The sequence below is a fragment of the Vitis vinifera genome, chromosome 11, assembly GCF_030704535.1.
Source record: "Vitis vinifera cultivar Pinot Noir 40024 chromosome 11, ASM3070453v1".
NCBI lineage: Eukaryota > Viridiplantae > Streptophyta > Magnoliopsida > Vitales > Vitaceae > Vitis > Vitis vinifera.
This window is the reverse complement of record NC_081815.1, coordinates 2569750-2587716: the sequence shown is the minus strand read 5'-3', so window position 1 is coordinate 2587716 and position 17967 is coordinate 2569750. Positions and strand designations below refer to the sequence as shown.

Sequence of the window (17967 nt, the reverse complement as noted above, 5' to 3'; positions counted from 1 at the left end):
CTTTTGTTCGGTTGGTATTATGATTGTGTCTCACCATTTTCCTATGATTGGATAAGTTCGGTAATTGCCAGTTCAAATCATAATTTGAAAAAAAATATATTTTTAATTAACCAAAATACACGTGGATAAAAATATTATAATTTCTTACAACAAAAGCAATTAATTAATTAAACGTAAAAATGAAAACCACAGCGTGGATGCAACTATCAGAACTTTTGTACGGACGCCACGCATCACCGACTTTTAAAAAGCGGGAAAATTTCAACGGCGGAATGCATATGAATAGAAGACGCGGGCCTGTTGCGGAGAAGAACCTGGAATCCTTCAATGGAAGTGTCTCTCCCTCACTCTGTTGAGCAAATGCTCCAAAGAATTTGTACGGAACAGCAACAACCACCGCCCGAGGCCCACACCAGACGAAATCTGGCATCGCTCGGGGAAGAGTCGACGCTTGAGCTTCTTCGTAAAATATCCCATCTGAAAATCCGTAATCTCAGCGCATTAATCAATTACATGGTCGGAAAGGCTGCCCAAGGTTCCACAATTTGCTTTGTCTTCTTTTTCTATCAGCTTTTGCGAGTAATGGTGGGGTTTTCGGCGCTGTTTGGTTGCCGAGAAAATTAGTAGGAGGAAGACAAGGAAATAAGTTTGTGTGCGTGTGTGGTTACTGTTTTCATTCTTTTGGTGTTTCAGTTGAGCTGAATAATTGCACGCCACTTCTTTGCTCCCTGGCATCAAAGGGGTCAGAGACAGGGTGTTCCCGTTACTTGTTCTCCTTTGCTTTCTCGGAAATTCCCTGTTTGAGAAATAGCGTTTGTTTTATGTACTGATTTTTGTCGTGTTTGCAGTTGATGTTGTATTCCTGGTGGTTGAAATTAACTTCTCTATAAACGTCTGTTGTGTAATTTTTTATCAATCAATTTTCCTAAAAGTTTAAGCTAAGGATTTTGTTTTTGACTCTCCTCTGATTTTGTATTGGTTGCTGTTTGTGGGCACAGGTGATGCGGCCTCCCACTCTCCAACTCCAAAACACCTAATAAGCTCCCCATCTTCAACTCCCAAGAAAGCAAGGAGACAGGCATCTAGTCCTCAACTAGTTGCCCTTGGTGAACTCGAGTTCAGGAAGGCCTTCCTAATATTGAGCTACATTGGGGAGTTAGTTTTCCTTCCTTCTATTGGTTTTTCTGATTCATCAGTATAACAGGGTTGTTGACAATTGTTCTTTTCTGTGCAGTAAGAGGCCAGAGGACCTTTTATCTGCAGAAGAAATTCTAAAACTCAAAAATCTCCCTATGGGAGTATTTGAGACAGAAGTTTGGAATAATTTAGGAAGAAAATTTATTAAGGAAGAAGACAGACAGAGGGTGAGTGCATGTTTATACCAAGGAAAATTAATTAAGAAATGGTTTCTATTTCTCAACTAATTTCTCAGTTTTCAGTAAGTCCTATTCTAACTAATTGGCTAATATTATTCTCTAGAGAACCCAGAGCACAGTTGCTGAACAAAAGTCATAGGTTATATTTATTGATTGACAATTTTAGTGTTTATTATTTTGCTTCCCAAGTATGTCAACTTGATGCCGTATGGCGTATATGCATCAAATTATTCAAGCATTAGCGATATAATCTCCTAAAAATTGAGGTACATTTTTGAGAATATAATTTCCATTAATTTGAAGGATGCATGCCATACTTGCGTGAATACAAAATACAGAATTCTTTCTTTTTCACCCATTTTCTTTTACCTGTTACTGCTAGTTTGAATGCAGAGCTTGTCAAAATTTCCTAAATTTTTATTAGTTAATTCAACTTTAAGTTAGCCATGATCTAAATACGAAAATGATGAACTTTGTTCTCTGCCATATGATGCATAGTGTAAAACCTGAGTGGATTGGTTTTCTGAGCTTGAACCTTCTAGGCTCCAGAAAGTTAATTTGCTGCCCATCAACTTTGGCTTCTTATCCTTACCTTGCAAATACTTTGACTTATTTTTAAATTTTTTCCTGCAGTCTTTTGATTGGGATTCTGATAAAACACACATATATCATTGTCATGTTTCACCAGATGGAAGTTATAGATTCAAGGTTTGTATTTCCTCTTCATTAAATGTATTGTTTAGCTGGTAGTGTTTTATGTTTTTTTTTCTGCCCTCCTCTCAGGATATTTATATTTTGAATATCTTTATAATGTAAAACATTAAATAGTCACTTGTCCCAAAAGTTTAAGCTATTTACAAAATGAGTCAATGATGAATACTAAACTAAAATAAAATGCAAAATTGGATCTATCTAGTTACTTATTCCAGCTATTTGGCTGCCAAAGGATGCTCTCTTACAAGGATGAAAAAATCTACATTATCATTGATATTTCCATCTGTAATCTGGGGCTGGGCATATCGATGTGGAAAGAAGGGGTTAATGGAAGTCTGCAAAATATCCTCAAGATATTGCTGTTATATCACAAAAATTTCCTCAAGGTATCAATATCATCAATATGAGGAAAACTGCATGTGTCAAAATATCACAGATTTCCCGATATTTTGGTGATGTTTCAGGAAGATATTGAGATGTTAATTGGAGCCTCTTGTTTCCTTGTGGTTATTTGGATAATTCCTCTAAATAAGCTCCCTCTATCATTTGTCTCCCATTTAAACCAACCTCATTGCTTTCATTTGGCTCCCCTTACTCATTCTCCTCTTAATTCTTTTCATCTTCCACTCCCTCATTTTCATAAATTTAGGCTGTCCAACTTGAATTTAAGCATTTAATAATCAAGGATTTATTGATTGAATAATCAAGGCTAATTACCAATCTTGTTATCTTGATTGATTAATTATGAATTTATAAATTTTTTTTTTTGTTAGTTTACTTAATTTGATTTAATTGTACAATAGTCTACTTACTTATGTAACGAGTTTTATTGAGATATTGTATTTTTGTAAATTGTAGCTTATTTAATATGTAATTTAAGTATTGTTTAATTTGAATGTGAGCAATTAGTCTATAGCTTACGTACTCTATTTTCTAAACAAAATTTATTTACATTTTGTAAATTTTACTTAAGGTGTTAATAAAAAATTATGGAACTTAGTTTTTACTTGTAATACATTATTTAATGTATCAGTTTCAAAGTCATGTTTGTTGTCAACACACATTATATTGCTGATGAATGACACTGATTTTGTCATATATTTTGTTAAAAAACTAGTTTATTTGTGCCCTATTAATTGTTTTATTATTTCTCAAGGTTTCATCCTAGATTTTCATGTTTTAAGGTCAATTTCATGATTTCTTTCATTTTTTACCAATATTGATGTCACTATAGATATTTGTGTTGATGTTTCCATAAAATCGAACCACCTGTATTTCTGTCGATATCAACATTTTCATCCTTGCTCTCTTCTAGATTGTCCTTTGACATATGGACTCTAAAATATTAGAATCCATTTTTTGATCATGGAATTGAACATTACTATCTTGTGTATGATGTCAAACTATTCTAGCTTTTACTAAAAAATAAAAATAAATAGGACTTGATGTTAGCATTTGTTATTGTCATAGGCTTTGAGGTGAATTGTTTTTTTTTTTTTTTGGTGTGTAAGATGTTTTTAGAAAAAGAACAATACATTTTATGATATTTTATTTCTTTTGCTTACAATATGAAAAGATTTACTGTTAATATTATCTCTTTTAAAAAATTTTCTTTGACATAATATTAGTGACATTCAAATCCAGGGTCCATACCTAAACAAGACGAGAACTCACCTACAAAGGGTTTTAGGAGATGAGAACATATTGCTTGTGAAGTTTGCAGAAGATGTGACTGACAGGAGTTCACTGAATTGTTCTACTGATTCTAATGCATCCTATAACAAGATTGCAAGAGAGGGAATTTTTGTTGGTTTGCGTCAATATCGATTTTTTGGTGAGTTTATATTTTTTCATCATGGTCTTGTTTGTTTCTCTTATGATATTATTATTACCCAGATTCCTTTGGATAAACAGGCAGAATGTGGATAGTAAATTTTTTGCAGTTTTTATGCTTGTTCATTAGCATTATGAGCACATTTCCTCTTTGTATGCATTTTATCTATTTTTTAGACCCCATTCCCTTCTGTCACCACAAAATTAATTTATTTTTCTCCAGTTCTGTGAGAATTTATTATTTATTACCAACAATTACCCATCTAGAACCTTCAACAGTAACAGCCCAATCACATCCAAGGTCATATTGTATGTATGTGATTATTTTGATGCAAGAAGCAGATCGTTAACCTGTTTACCTAGTTTCAATGAATTTTTGCTTTTGATTTTCTAGTACCGAGAGCATAAAAAAGTGGGAGTTGTTTACAATGGTATTGGCAGTAGGTTGACTATTGATTCTAGGCATAGAATGTGGTTTCACTTTGCCAAACTCCTAAATCTTTGCTGTCTGGCCTTTTAATCTTCTCTGTTTCGATCCTCCTCTCATATTAGCTAGATGTCTTCTGAAAACAGAGTGTTGCATTATATGTTGGCTTTGCTTGTCATGTCAGTTCATGTTCTTATATCTTGAACATCTCTTATGCACTATAAAGCTAACTTTTTAAGAATTTTAACACAATTTATCGTCTATCTGGTTATTGATCAGTATTTAAAGATGGTGGCAAAGAGGAGAAGAAAAAAAACCCAACTTCGTCTGTTAAATGTTATTTTGTTTTCATGGAGTCTAGTGCCTTATCTGGGAAGACAGTACATGAAGCAAGGTGTATTTTTATGCATGCACATATGGTCTCCAGTGTGGCCAAATATATGGCTAGGTTAGTAATTCCAAGAACATCCTTCTGAAGGTCATACTCAAGTGTTTTTCTTTTGCAGTTTGGAAGTAATATTCTTATTTGGGAATTCAGGTTTTCCCTTATTTTATCTAAGACAGTCAAGTTAGATGTCGATCTCTCAACTGTCAACATTCAAAGGATTGATGATGAACCAGGCCGGGTATAATATTTCCTTCTTTTTCTGAAATAGTTCAGCTGCCTCCTCTTCAAGTCAATGTAAGGTCATGTGTAAGTGAATTGCAGGATGAAGATGGCCATGTTGTATATGATGAGGACTGGAAACCTCTAATACTTACAGATGGTACTGGTTTTATATCAGAGGACTTGGCTTTGAGGTGTCCAAATAATTTATGCAGAGGAAAGTACATGAATAACGGAAATTCAGATGTATGTGATTCTCGTTATGTTTTCACTTAACAAACTTTCTGTTTAAGATTCTTCATGTATTGAAAGTTGTCACAAGGATTAATTTTTTTTACCAATCATGAACTCAGTATGCATAAAATTTTGATAGGCAATACTTCTCTGGCATTATCCTTAGCATTATTTGCCATTTGTAAGCATTAATATTCAGAACGCCAGTTTTCTAGATAACCTTGAACTTATAGGAGTTCTTAGTTGTTGAAGTACTTTCTAAATTATTTTGCAATAGTTGGAAAAAAGATCTAAGTAAGATACAGTATCTAGCTCATTGTATACCTCGTATAGCAGTACATCCTCAATCATGACAAATACTTCAGAGAAAAAAATTATGGCTTTTACCCTAAAATAATAATGGAGTTGCTACACTTTGTCTCCAAAATGTGTGAATTCCTTCCCTTACAATGCATCTAAAATGATCCAACATCAGAAATCCTCCAAATAGACTCTGAAATAAGTACAAAACATGACATGAAATTCCCATATCATCTTTAAAATTGAGAACTTATTGTTTTAGAAACACCAAAGTTTTGATTTCCAACAATTTTTCTCTTGCATACTTTTAACTTAATAAGAACAGATTTATCTTCTTACAGATTTTTGGCAATGCTTTGCATATATTTCTTTAGTCAATTACATAATTCAGTCCTTTAGCATAGGAATATCCTTGTTATATGATTTCTAGCTGTGGATTTGTGGTACACTTGGACACTTTTGGGCACTAGTACTATTTTCAAATCATTTAATTGTGTTGAAATGGCAAGAGTAGTCCTATATGGGTTTAGGGTTAAACAAAGAGAAGTCCACATGAGTGCAGATTTACTACCTGTCCTAACTCTCGTGATACTGTGAAATCCCATAGTTTTTATATCAGGGTAAAGTGTTGAATGGAAGTTTAGGTTCGACTAGTTCTAGGCTATCAGATGGAGTATATTATAGGTGTAGCTTCATATTCATGTGTGTATGATGCATTTGGAAGGACAACCTCATGCTTTAGATGTATTCCCTTCTGCTTTCCATGTTTGTATTTCTTCTTTCTGACTTTTGATTCCCTTCGAAATAAACCTATTGATTGCATTGCACTTGTTTGCTTCACTGTTGACTTCTTACCTTCCATATGAATGACCTATGCTTCTAACTTAACATTTGCTTAAATGATAATTCTTTAGAGACTTGTTGGTAATGTTGAACTTGAGGGGAAATTTTCGGAGTTGAGATGCTTAGAAACTCACACTTGGGAACCGGTACATGCATCTAATAATTCGTCAATGCTTGCATTTGTGCTTTTGGATTTTCATCCACTTTTACTTGTTTTTGTTTTAGCACTTAATTGTATACAATTTCTTTTTCTTTTAGCCTTTGCTGATTCAATGCCGATTGTTTAACAATGGTTGTGCTGTCAAGGGAACATTGCTTCTCAATCGAAAGGTATGGTGTTTTGCCATTTTCATTTGTTGAAAATACAAGTGATGATGAGAGTTTATTTTGTCTTTTCTACAATTTGATTTTTCTACTTCAATATGCTATCTATAATTTTTTGTTGATTCGAGTACCTATACAAGCAAAGCATGTTCCCTCTTCTCATGCATGTGGCTTGTCGAAAAAGAAAAAAAGAAGAATAGGTATACTATACAAACTAGTAATCTATATTAGCGGCATGCAATATATCACAGTTCCTTTTCAAGCAAAATGACCTCCATTGTGCCTTTAATTTTTAGTATAGGTATGTAAGTTTTAACAAAAGGTTCTTGTGTAGGGATATTTTAGTCATCATGTCATTAATTACTCAACAATGATTTTTTCTAACACCAGAACCATGGAAAAACTGTATGAAGTGTATAAACACTAACTTTAAGGACTAATCCAAGCAACAAGAAGAGCCAGGTGATCATCTTCTCTTTCATTGCCAACTGGGCGTCCAATCTTTAGGCTATAATATCGTCCTTATTCATGGTGACTTAGGTCCTTCTAAGTGAGGATGGTGTGGTAGTTTTGTGGTTCAAAGTAGAAAGTTGTTTTGGAATATAACCTCTTTATGCTTGTTTTGGACCATTTGGAAAGAAAGGAATTGAAGAACTTTTAAAGTTCAAGTTGCACTTTTTTGGCGGTTAAAGACCTCTTCTTAAAGTCTACTTTCTTAGTGAAGCTACTTTGGGGAAAATCTCTTCTACTACTTGTGTGATTTCAATGATAGTCCGTGTGAATGAAGTGTTAGGTGGAGTTCCCCCACTTCAACTCCACCAAGAAGAGAATAAATTACTCTACTGAACATAGGTAATTAATCTAAACAGGTATTACCACTATTCATTAAGATACATAGAGTCTAGATTTCATCACATCTCTCTCTGTCTTAAATTCTTGTTTTACATTTGTGTATTTCCACTATCCCCTTATTTGCCTTCTTAAGCCAAAAATATTTGCATAAATATGTGGGTTTCTGTATAGATTAAAAATCAAGAAATAAATTTATTCTTCTTCCAATTCTTCATATTCTACCGATGGCATGGTGCTTTTTCGGGCAAAAAAACGAAAAATGGTTTAAAGGGTTGTCGTGTTGTTTGTATTTTGGACATTATGGGGGGGGGGAACCGAAGATCTCTGTGTGAATGAAGTGTTAGGTGGAGTTCCCCCACTTCAACTCCACCAAGAAGAGAATAAATTACTCTACTGAACATAGGTAATTAATCTAAACAGGTATTACCACTATTCATTAAGATACATAGAGTCTAGATTTCATCACATCTCTCTCTGTCTTAAATTCTTGTTTTACATTTGTGTATTTCCACTATCCCCTTATTTGCCTTCTTAAGCCAAAAATATTTGCATAAATATGTGGGTCTCTGTATAGATTAAAAATCAAGAAATAAATTTATTCTTCTTCCAATTCTTCATATTCTACCGATGGCATGGTGCTTTTTCGGGCAAAAAAACGAAAAATGGTTTAAAGGGTTGTCGTGTTGTTTGTATTTTGGACATTATGGGGGGGGGGGAACCGAAGATCTTTTGAAAGCAAAGAAATGTCTGATCAAGCGTTAAAACTTACATTTCTTTGTAACCTTTCATTGTGGGTTAGGGTGTTTATGGTTGGGAGATTACTAACCATGATAGATTTTATAGATTAGTTAGGGTCCTTATGAAAGGGGCTTTTGTTTTTATTGCCCTTTCTTTTGTGTTTTACTTTTTGGTGACCTCTGTATATGACTTCTATACTTTGGCACTGTTCATATAATTTCTTTATTTGCCTGAAAAAAAAATGGTACATGTGTATATATAATAATATTACTGAATATTCTATTTGATAGACATATTTGAGCTAGTTATTTATTTAATATTACCAAATATTCTTCAACTATTAAGGAAGCAAGTTGGTTTCTTGATGATTTATGGATTTTGGGGCTAATAATTTATAAAATACTAATTGTAAAGGGGCTTACAGCTGTACAATATTTCATAATTCCTTTTCTATTCTTCAGGTGGGGACAATAGCCTCTTGGTGTGACTTAAATTTTTTTCCATTCTTCTAAAACCTTAGTAGAACATCTACAGTTGTAGACGAGTTGAGCAATCTGCCATATAATGTAAATCTTGTTGATATATATATATATATATATATATTTTGTGAGTTGGTGGGGAAGTTATTATCAACTGCGCACATTGCTTTTAAGGTAAAAGTTTGTGATGGTTGTTTTATTGCTACTCTGTTGTTATAAAAAATCCATGTGACTTTTGAGTTATAGTTGTCAGTCCTTAGTTCTATTTTCATTTTCTTTCCTTTTCTCGTTAGATTGTTTTTTAGTTCATTTTGTATTTTTTAGTATTGTGTTTGGTTCTTTGTTCTTTCTATTATGACTTATATGTAATATATGTTCTATTTTAAAGATTTGACATTTCCACATCTTTGTAGCTTCCGCCCAGAACAATTCAGATTCGACCGTCAATGATTAAGGTTGAGACAGATCCAAAACTTTCAGATACTCAAACTGTGAATTCAGTGGAGATAAATGGAACAAGGTGTCCATCATTTGACACTTAATTTTATTTGTTTGCTGTGGTTTTGCGAAACTAGATTATTCATTATTACCTCATATAGTAAGAATGCTACCTAATATAAGTTTCTTAGTTATTATGACATATTGCAATGAGCCCTTGATTTTGAAACCATAAAACGTGTTTAATGAATGCTTCAATTGTATATTATCATTTGAACCACATCTTCAGGATAGCTTATGATTTGAAGCTTTGTTTACCAAAAGTGGTTAATGTGATTGAACTTGACCAACTTATGATGGAACTACATATGATAAATGTAATAGGATTTGATCTTTGGATTCAATTATCCTTCAATGCTATAGGCATTATATACAATTTTTTTTATACAATCCACTCGCAAATTTGGCTTTAGAACATAATTTTATCAGAAAATATTAACCAGATTCCCTGCCAATGTTTTTGACTTTGGTTATATATTGTTAAAGGTAACATGTTTGAACTTTTATTCTTCATCTTCTAGTAATCAACCCAGGAGATCGTACTTGTCAAAATATCTGATTGCACTTCTAAGCTATGGAGGGGTCCCAAACGAATATTTTATGAATTTACTAAAGGATGCCTTGGAAGATGCTCCGAGTGTCCAATCCAGTAAGCGTGCAGCATTAAGAGGTGATCTTCACTGTCTATCTTATGGCTTTTTAGGTTGCAATGAATTTTGTTTATTTCCTGCTTTTCTAGAATACAAATGGTATTTTTTAATGTTAATCCTTCTCAGCTTTTTGCATTTTATCCTATCTTCTCGATCAACTTCTTTCTCTACAAAAACTGGTTCAGCCGCGTGTTGGTGTTAGTGTTGCTGTGTCTATTTATTTTACTCATTCTCTTCTTCTTATACCAGCAACACCTCCCCTAATAGCTTTCCTTTTATTCTTATGCTTGCAGTTTCCCTGCGATTTGGTGAAATGGATGATTCCATTGTCACAAGAATGATTTTATCTGGGATTCCTATTGATGAACCCTTTTTGCATCACTGTTTATCTTTTATGGTGAATGAGGAAAGGAAGGGGTTAAGGGTAGGAAAGCTTCCTGTCAATGACTGTTTCTATTTGATGGGGACAGCTGATCCTACTGGCACGCTTAAAAGTGATGAAGTTTGCATCATTCTGTGCGTTATTATATTTCTATATTACCTTTTTTGTTTCATTGTAACCCTTGGTCATCTTGGTAAAGAAAAAGATAAATCAAGATTACTAAACAATTACAACTTTGTTGAAAATCCATTTTCTAATAGCTATATTTTGTCAAATCATTTTTTCTTTTAGTTACAGTTTCCAAAGATAGAAATATATAATCTCATTACTGTAAAGAATTTTATGGCTCACAATTTGTGCATCTCAATGAAGTTTATTTTCTAATATATGTAGTGACCATGGACAAGTTCAGGGAAGGGTGTTGGTATACAAGCATCCTGGTCTTCACTTCGGAGATATACATGTTTTAAATGCTACTTATGTGGAAGCCTTGGAAGAGTTTGTTGGAAATGCTAAATATGCCATATTTTTTCCCATTAAAGGCCCTCGATCATTAGCAGATGAAATGGCAAACAGTGATTTTGATGGTGACATGTACTGGGTCTCGAGAAACCAGCAGGTTGGTGGTTTTGCCTTGTCAGCTGACAAGTTAATTTAATTGCATTATTGATTATTTGTTCAATTGTTTATGTGAAGAAGTCTGGACCTGTATTTTTTAGTATTTCTGTTCCCACTATTTTTGTTCTTGAGAAGCTCGCTGGTTGGCAGTTTTGCAAATTGATTTCTTTGGTTGATTGATTATTTGTTTGTGTAAATGTTAAGAACTGTATTTATTAGTATTTCTGTTGCTATTATTCCTGTTCTAGTGTTCGTAATTTCTGCACCAATAAAGCACCAATTGTCCATGTTTAAGGTTAACCTATTAAGAGTTCATTTATGCGTAGAAGTGGTTAGATTCAATAAGAAATACAGAACCAAGGAACTGAGGTGAATGATTAGGAAGACTAGAGCTGAAGGGTATTTCCGTGTCTTACTATATTTGCTATAATAACACAGATTTTGACAATCACCCTAGTAATATAATATTAACATTTGCTACCTGACATAATTAGACTACAGACTATCCATCATAGTGTGCTGGTTTATAGTTCTTTTTCGAGTTAGGTAAGTGGCTTACTAAGTAAATGAAGCTTTTAGTTCATTTAGTTTTGCTTAGTTCTATCATATATCTAGGTCAAAATTCAACTTGAAAAGTCTAATTTATAGACTTATTTTCTGGGAATTGGGTTCTGCTTGTCAGCTTATGTTAGTCTAAAAAATATTGCACTTGTTGTTATTCTCTCTATTAATTTGCAGCTTCTTTTTTAATAAGGACTGGCATGGTACTAATCTTGATATGCAGAGGAGTACATGGTCTCTCTGCAGATTCTCTTAGGGGGAAATGTTTGGAGCGGGTGAATTAGTGATCTTTGAGGATTTATTTGGATCTTGAGAGGTAGTTTTCATGTGGTTTTCTAGGGGAGGTGTTATGGTACCAAATATTTAGGAATAACCTGTGGAAAGAGCCTATAGATGCCCCTTTTAGTTGGCCATGGTATGTATTTTTGGGAGGCATAACCTTCTTAATCTTTGTTGTGGAATTGATTACTGGTGGCTTTACTTGAGATTTAAACTGAACTTCAGGTCATATTCTGATTCTTCATAAATGCAGCACTGCTAAAAGCACCCTTATACCTCATTAGTCTGGGAATATAAGGTGAAGATCCTTATTTAGAAGGTTGGAATAAAGTTGATTAATTTATTTCAGAATTGAAGATTCAATTGGGGAAACTGATTTTTTTTCTTCTTTTTTTCCCCTATGCTGAAATTGTTGAAGCTAAAATTAAAGATTGGAATATGTCAATGTTTGGGAAGAGTAGGGCAGCATAAACTAAGGAAGGTGATAACAGTACATAAGTTTGGATGGTTGCAAAGACTAGAAGGGTGAATTTGATTCATTAGAGATGAAATTAATCAATCAAATGGGTTCGAAGAAGCAAACTTTGAGGATCATATTGCTTTTCTTAAAAAACCAAGTTAGGCACAGGAGATTGTTAAGATTTTTTCTGTGCTAGATTAATCTATGGGGTTGTTTAAGAGTGTTAGAAAAATTAGGCTAATCCAATCTAAGGTAATCACCCTAAAGGAGGGGTGAAAAGGGTGATGGTCTCTTTTTACAAATTCAAACTATGTGAATGTAAGAGACAAATTATATGCAAGTATATAATAAAACAATATAAAGACAATTGCATATAAATTAAAAGAGTAGGGAAGAGAGAATGTAAACACAAGATTTTATAGTGGTTTAACGCAACCCGGCCTACATCCACTCTCCTCTAGTTTCAATCCCAAGCTTGAGGTTCCACTAATTCAAGGCTTCCAAACCAAGCCTTTAAGCAATACAATTGGATTATGGTTCCAATCCACCCTCTTGAACTTTTGGCTCCAAGCACCCTTTACACTTCTCAAGAGATACCTCACTTTTGAACAACCTTTCAAATGATACCCCACACTTGAGAATTCCTCAGTGATACTTCACACTTAGATTCTTTCTCTCAAAGATATACAAATAATTTCACAAAATCCTAGTACAAAACTTTAGGCTCAAATGATACAAGTAAACTAGGATTGAATGATGCACTAAAGATATGCAAGTTTTAGAACAATGGTGCACTCAAAAACACTCTTCCAAGACTCAAATATATTCAAGAAAGGTTTAGGAAGGTTAAGCTTATGAAACAATGAAAATTGGAGCCTTTTTATAGAAGAAAACAATTAAACTAGCCGTTAGGGGTTAGACCAGTTGACTAACTGTTAGCATTTAATACTTGGAAGGTGACCGTTTGACTTCGACCGGTTACTGTTCACATCTTGACAGGTTGAACAACCGTTCTGGAAGAGAGAGAAGGTTTTTTGTACCCCTTGACCGGTTGAGCTAGGGGGTCAGCCAATTTCTCATCCGGTTCAACCGGTTGAGTCGTTTTTAGCTCAACAACCAACTTTTTCAACTTAAAACCTTTTAAACAAGTTTGGAAAACATTTGACACAAGGTTTTAGTTGAAAACACGAAATCATCCAATTTTTAAAAAATTTAAAACAAAATAACTCTTGGATGATTTTGGTGCATAAGTAAAGAATGTAATGTATGAAAATTTTAGTGCACCAACAACCTTACAAAGAGATCTTATGAAGCTTGGGTCTTGAAAAAAAACTTCTCTTTGAGGTGGTCTTCTTCTTTATGATTTCTCCTTGGCTTGATTTGTCTTTGTGATTGCCATTTTGGAAATCGTCTTGCCTAATCACACTTGAAATATAATCATTAGTTCTAAACCTTGTTTTGTTATCATCAAAACCGAGATTAACCAAACCTTGGTTTCACACAGAGTATCTTGACAAATTTTTTCTTGGAATTTTTGCAAGAAAATGATCTTGACAAAGATCTTAGGATAAAGTTTGTTGACTTCCGAAGTTACATTTTCTTAACATTTCACTTGTTCCATTATTTGAGGTATTCATAGTGTGGCCTCCCTGAAAAGATGTAATTATGTTGATTGGATTCTTTGTTTCCCATTATATTTCATTGGATGAATTTTATTGAATCATCATCTTTAGCGTAACCTTGGCCTATTTGGTCATCTACCTTGGTTGGAAGAACAGTCCTGTCTCTCACTTTCCTCTGTTCAGGATAAACCTATATTTGTTTGCATACGTCTAAGTCCTTTCCTCGTGTTTAGAAATCTGTAACCATTTTGCCTCTGTCTGTCTTTTCACTTTTTCTCCATATGTTGTTGATGTTTTTCTACATTTTTCAATTTGCTTTTGCATTATTGTGTGAATATCTCAATGATAAACCATGTTTTCTCAACATTGCAAATCCAAATTTGTGTTACATTTCCTAGTGTTTTTTCTTTTAACCATCATTAGATTCATTAAAGATTGAACACTCTGCATTCTATTCTCTCCAGCTATTGCAATATTTCAGAGCAAGTGAACCTTGGATGCGTAAGCGTTCAACAAGACACGTACCTAGTAAAAGGCCAACTGATTTTTCACCTGACGAATTGGAGCATGAGCTTTTTCAGCTGTTCCTAACAACTAGGTTTCAGACAAGGTATATACTCAAGCATGTACCTCTAAGACATTTTGCTTCATTAAGTTGAAATTTTGATTTAATGCAGATATGATGTGGCATGACAAAGTATTTAGCTGTAAATTTGTTATCCTAAAGTGTGTTGTATCAATTTTCACATTATATTGTCTGATGAAAAGTAGAGGTAAAATTCTAATATTGAGCTGTTTGGAAGAGAATGGCATATTAAAAACAAAAAATGAAAGATAATCTGTTGAGTAAATTTTCAATGCTGGTTTTGGAGGTATTTTTTCTGTATTGGAAAATCTTACTTGAACAGAAGAAACATAGAATATTTTTTCCAAGTAAATTTTTTAGGCCATGTTTGGTTCCCAAAAAATTTAAGGGAAAATGTGAAGAAAAGAAAATAAGGAGGAAAAGTGGAAGGAAAAAGATAGTGAAGGAAAATAAAAAATAGATTCAAAAACAATAAATTATTTTTATATGCTTCTTCAAACTTATTTCACTTATTTTCCTCCATTATATAAAGATTAAATAATTTTAAAATACATAAATTTCTAACCAATTTTAATTATATTTTATTTTCTTTCGTATTTTCTGTAACGAAACCAAATATGAAAAACCATTTTCCTTAACATTTTTTTCTTTCTTTAGTACTTTATGAGAACCAAACGTAGCCTTAGTATTAGTATGATAGAATATAATAAAAATTGCTATCAAAATAGGGTTAACCACTGATGGAGTATACATTCTGTTACCTAGAGGTTGCTCACAGGATAACAGATAGATCCAGCTATACTTCTGACACCAAAATGCTGTAAAACTTAGCTGGATTCTATGGCTATGTTTGGTTCCTATAAGATGTAAGGGAAAATATGAAGGAAAGAATATATAGAGGAAAAGTAAAAAGAAAGAAAGATCGAAGAAAAATAAAAAATAGATTTAAAGTCAATAAATTTTTTCTATATGCTATTTCAAACTTATTTCACTTATTTTAACCCTTATATATAAAGATTTAATAATTTAAAAATGCATAAGTTTCTAATTAATTTTAATAATATTTGATTTTCTTTGGTATTTTTTATAGTACAACCAAACATGATAAAATGATCTTCCTTAACATTTTTTTTTCTTTCCTTTCCTGTTTCTGGCAACCAAACATAACCTATAGGTTGAAACTTTAAACTAAGAAATGATTATGGACTAGGTTATAAATTCAGCTGCATTCTGTAACAACTAATACAATATCCTATCCCAACTTCATGATTGAATATCTGTTAAGCATGCTTGTATAGTTTCTCCTTGAAACATTATTATGTCGAATTTGAAATTAACCATCCAAAACTATTCAACTTCAGTTATTATTCTAATATTTGAAGTGCCTTTTGCTGTTTCAGTAGCGCCATTGGTATGGCAGCTGATAACTGGTTGGTGTTTATGGATCGGCTGTTGACATTGAGAGATGACTGTAGTGACGAGAAAGAATGTTTAAAGAGAAAAATGCTTGAGTTGACTGATATATACTATGATGCCTTAGATGCACCAAAATCTGGAATGAAGGTTAGTTTCTCAAATTGTGTCTTCATTAGTTGAGATTTCAAAGGTTTGGGTGGATAGACTTGTTCAACAGATGTACTTTTGTAAATTCTAACATGGGTAAATATCCTGCAACATTTTTCCTTTATTTGTCTTTTTTTTCTTGTACTGCATTGTCAGCCCAAAATTTATGAATAATGCAGTTTCTATTGTCAGACCAATTCAGGTTAGAGTCAGCCACTTGTAAACACCAGTGAGAATAATTTCACTGGTCATGATCATCTATTATGCAAACAAAGATGAACCTTTGAGCATGTATAATATCTGTGGCAAAATTGGGCACATGGAATTGTTCAATCAGCTTGCTTTGCCAAATAAGTTGCTATCTATAAGTTAGGATGGAACTCGACATTTTAGTTCAGTTCCAATGATGCAACCCAGACAGGACTTGGAGAGACGAGAAGTCTAACCATGTCAACCAAAAAATGTGTCTTAGCCTGTCAACCATCTTGATTGTTGGTTGAGCTCATTCTGTCTTGCAAATGCCAAACCACCAAGACAATTGTGGTATCATACGGTTGCCAACTGGAATCAGATCCACAGAAAGTGGTGATACCTTGCTTCAGCTATTTCCTTTAAAGTCGGTAATAAATAGTACGTTTGCCCGCTCTTAGTACCTCTGAAATCAATGTTTGAATTGTTTTTTGGATTCATTACCAAGTACTTCTGTCCCTCTTTCTTTTTCCAAAACAGGTTAAAGTTCCTATGGATGTTTCAATTGTTCTTTGAAGTCATTACCAAGTTCTTTTGTCTCTCTTTCTCCAAAACAGGTTAATGTTTCTAAGGAATTAAAGGCTGAAAAATTCCCACATTTTATGGGAAGAGAGTCTTCATACCATTCCACATCTATTTTAGGACAAATTTATGATGCAGTGGAGTCCTTTCAACCCGAGAACCAGTCAACAAAAGGTGAGGATTCTCTTTCAAACTGATTATGCAACAATGACATACACAGAGATGAAGGGTTAATCAACTACCTTTACCGAGCTCTACTTTCGTCTTCTTTTGATACTATGTTTTCTTTCCTTGTATTGTTTAAATGGCCGCTTCCATGCTACACAGAAATTTGGAGACTCCCCTTGTTCAACATAGATGCTGTCCCTCAAGCCTGCTTGAGGTCATGGAAGGATCGGTATGATCAGTACAGATCTGAGATGGCTGCTGCCCTGCAGCATGGAGGGGAAACCAAAGACGAGTATGCAGCCGAAGTCATAAACAAATACAAGCAGGTGATCCATCAACCTACATTGTACTAACTAAACCATGAAAGTGAAACTCCCCTCCTGCTTCTTATCTTTACTGACTAAACCAGTGTACTGCAGATATTATATGGAGCTGCAGAGTTTGAAGAGAGTCCTAGAAACTTGGAGGACATCTTTGATGAGGCTCTTGCAATTTACCATGTCACTTACGAATTTGTAATCAATGGAGCGAGGGTGAGTTATTGCAACTTTCCCTGGAGAGTTGCAGGTCGAGCCCTCTGCAAGCTGTACACTGTGAAGCTAGGTGAAAAGTCCATGGTATGTGTACCTTCAGTTTTGCGCCAAGTTTTTAATTAAGCGTAAAACTTGTAACAGTTAATATTCTGATGTGTGTATGGTATGTAAAAATCTATCCTATCTTATAATTATTTTACATGATATGCCAGTCTGGCGCTTGGGTATCAGCCTACCAGATACCAACTATCCACGTGTCTCATCATAACTCACACGTGTTAGGAAGTAAAGGAGATGAGTCACTATGTAGGACCCACAAGGACAATACCGTTCTAGAATATTCCTAATCAACTTTGGATAAACTCTAGAAATATTGAAAAGCCTTGGATGTTTTCTTTTTGCCCCCTGCTTTTGTAATGGACCCATGTGACCCAGCTTTCAGGATGCCCAATGCAATTTCATGTGTTCCCTGAGTGGGTTTGAAAACATTTTACAGATAAAAATAGAAATTAGCTCTTGAGAAATTAATATGATTTTTTTTTAACTAAT

At 33.8% G+C, this 17967-nt stretch overlaps 1 protein-coding gene across 4 annotated transcripts; it reads left to right on the top strand.

Moving 5' to 3' along the window:
- Positions 1 to 212: 212 nt before the first annotated feature.
- LOC100260997 (probable RNA-dependent RNA polymerase 5) lies at positions 213 to 17622 on the top strand. Of its 4 annotated transcripts, none has more exons than XM_010657967.3 (19): positions 213 to 535; positions 999 to 1155; positions 1235 to 1364; positions 2010 to 2084; positions 3735 to 3924; positions 4630 to 4798; positions 4889 to 4976; positions 5060 to 5203; positions 6406 to 6480; positions 6593 to 6664; positions 9141 to 9247; positions 9747 to 9895; positions 10169 to 10391; positions 10651 to 10876; positions 14262 to 14407; positions 15784 to 15946; positions 16753 to 16891; positions 17045 to 17211; positions 17305 to 17622. In XM_010657967.3, exons 1-19 carry the CDS (start codon positions 328 to 330, stop codon positions 17539 to 17541), a joined length of 2865 nt encoding a protein of 954 aa, XP_010656269.1. In that variant the 5' UTR covers positions 213 to 327; the 3' UTR covers positions 17542 to 17622. The 4 variants fall into 4 exon arrangements, with proteins under 4 accessions (XP_010656269.1, XP_010656270.1, XP_019078599.1 ...); XM_019223054.2 differs by lacking the exon at positions 213 to 535 and adding an exon at positions 545 to 892; XM_059740519.1 differs by lacking the exon at positions 213 to 535 and adding an exon at positions 545 to 901.
- Positions 17623 to 17967: the final 345 nt, after the last annotated feature.

Bases quoted from the DNA above. Each gene is read 5' to 3' on its own strand.
- LOC100260997 (XM_010657967.3), top strand. From the start codon at position 328: ATGGAAGTGTCTCTCCCTCACTCTGTTGAGCAAATGCTCCAAAGAATT. The intron at 4,799-4,888 runs GTTAGTAATTCC...TTGGGAATTCAG, and splicing joins GTGGCCAAATATATGGCTAG to GTTTTCCCTTATTTTATCTA. The intron at 15,947-16,752 runs GTTAGTTTCTCA...TCTCCAAAACAG, and splicing joins CACCAAAATCTGGAATGAAG to GTTAATGTTTCTAAGGAATT.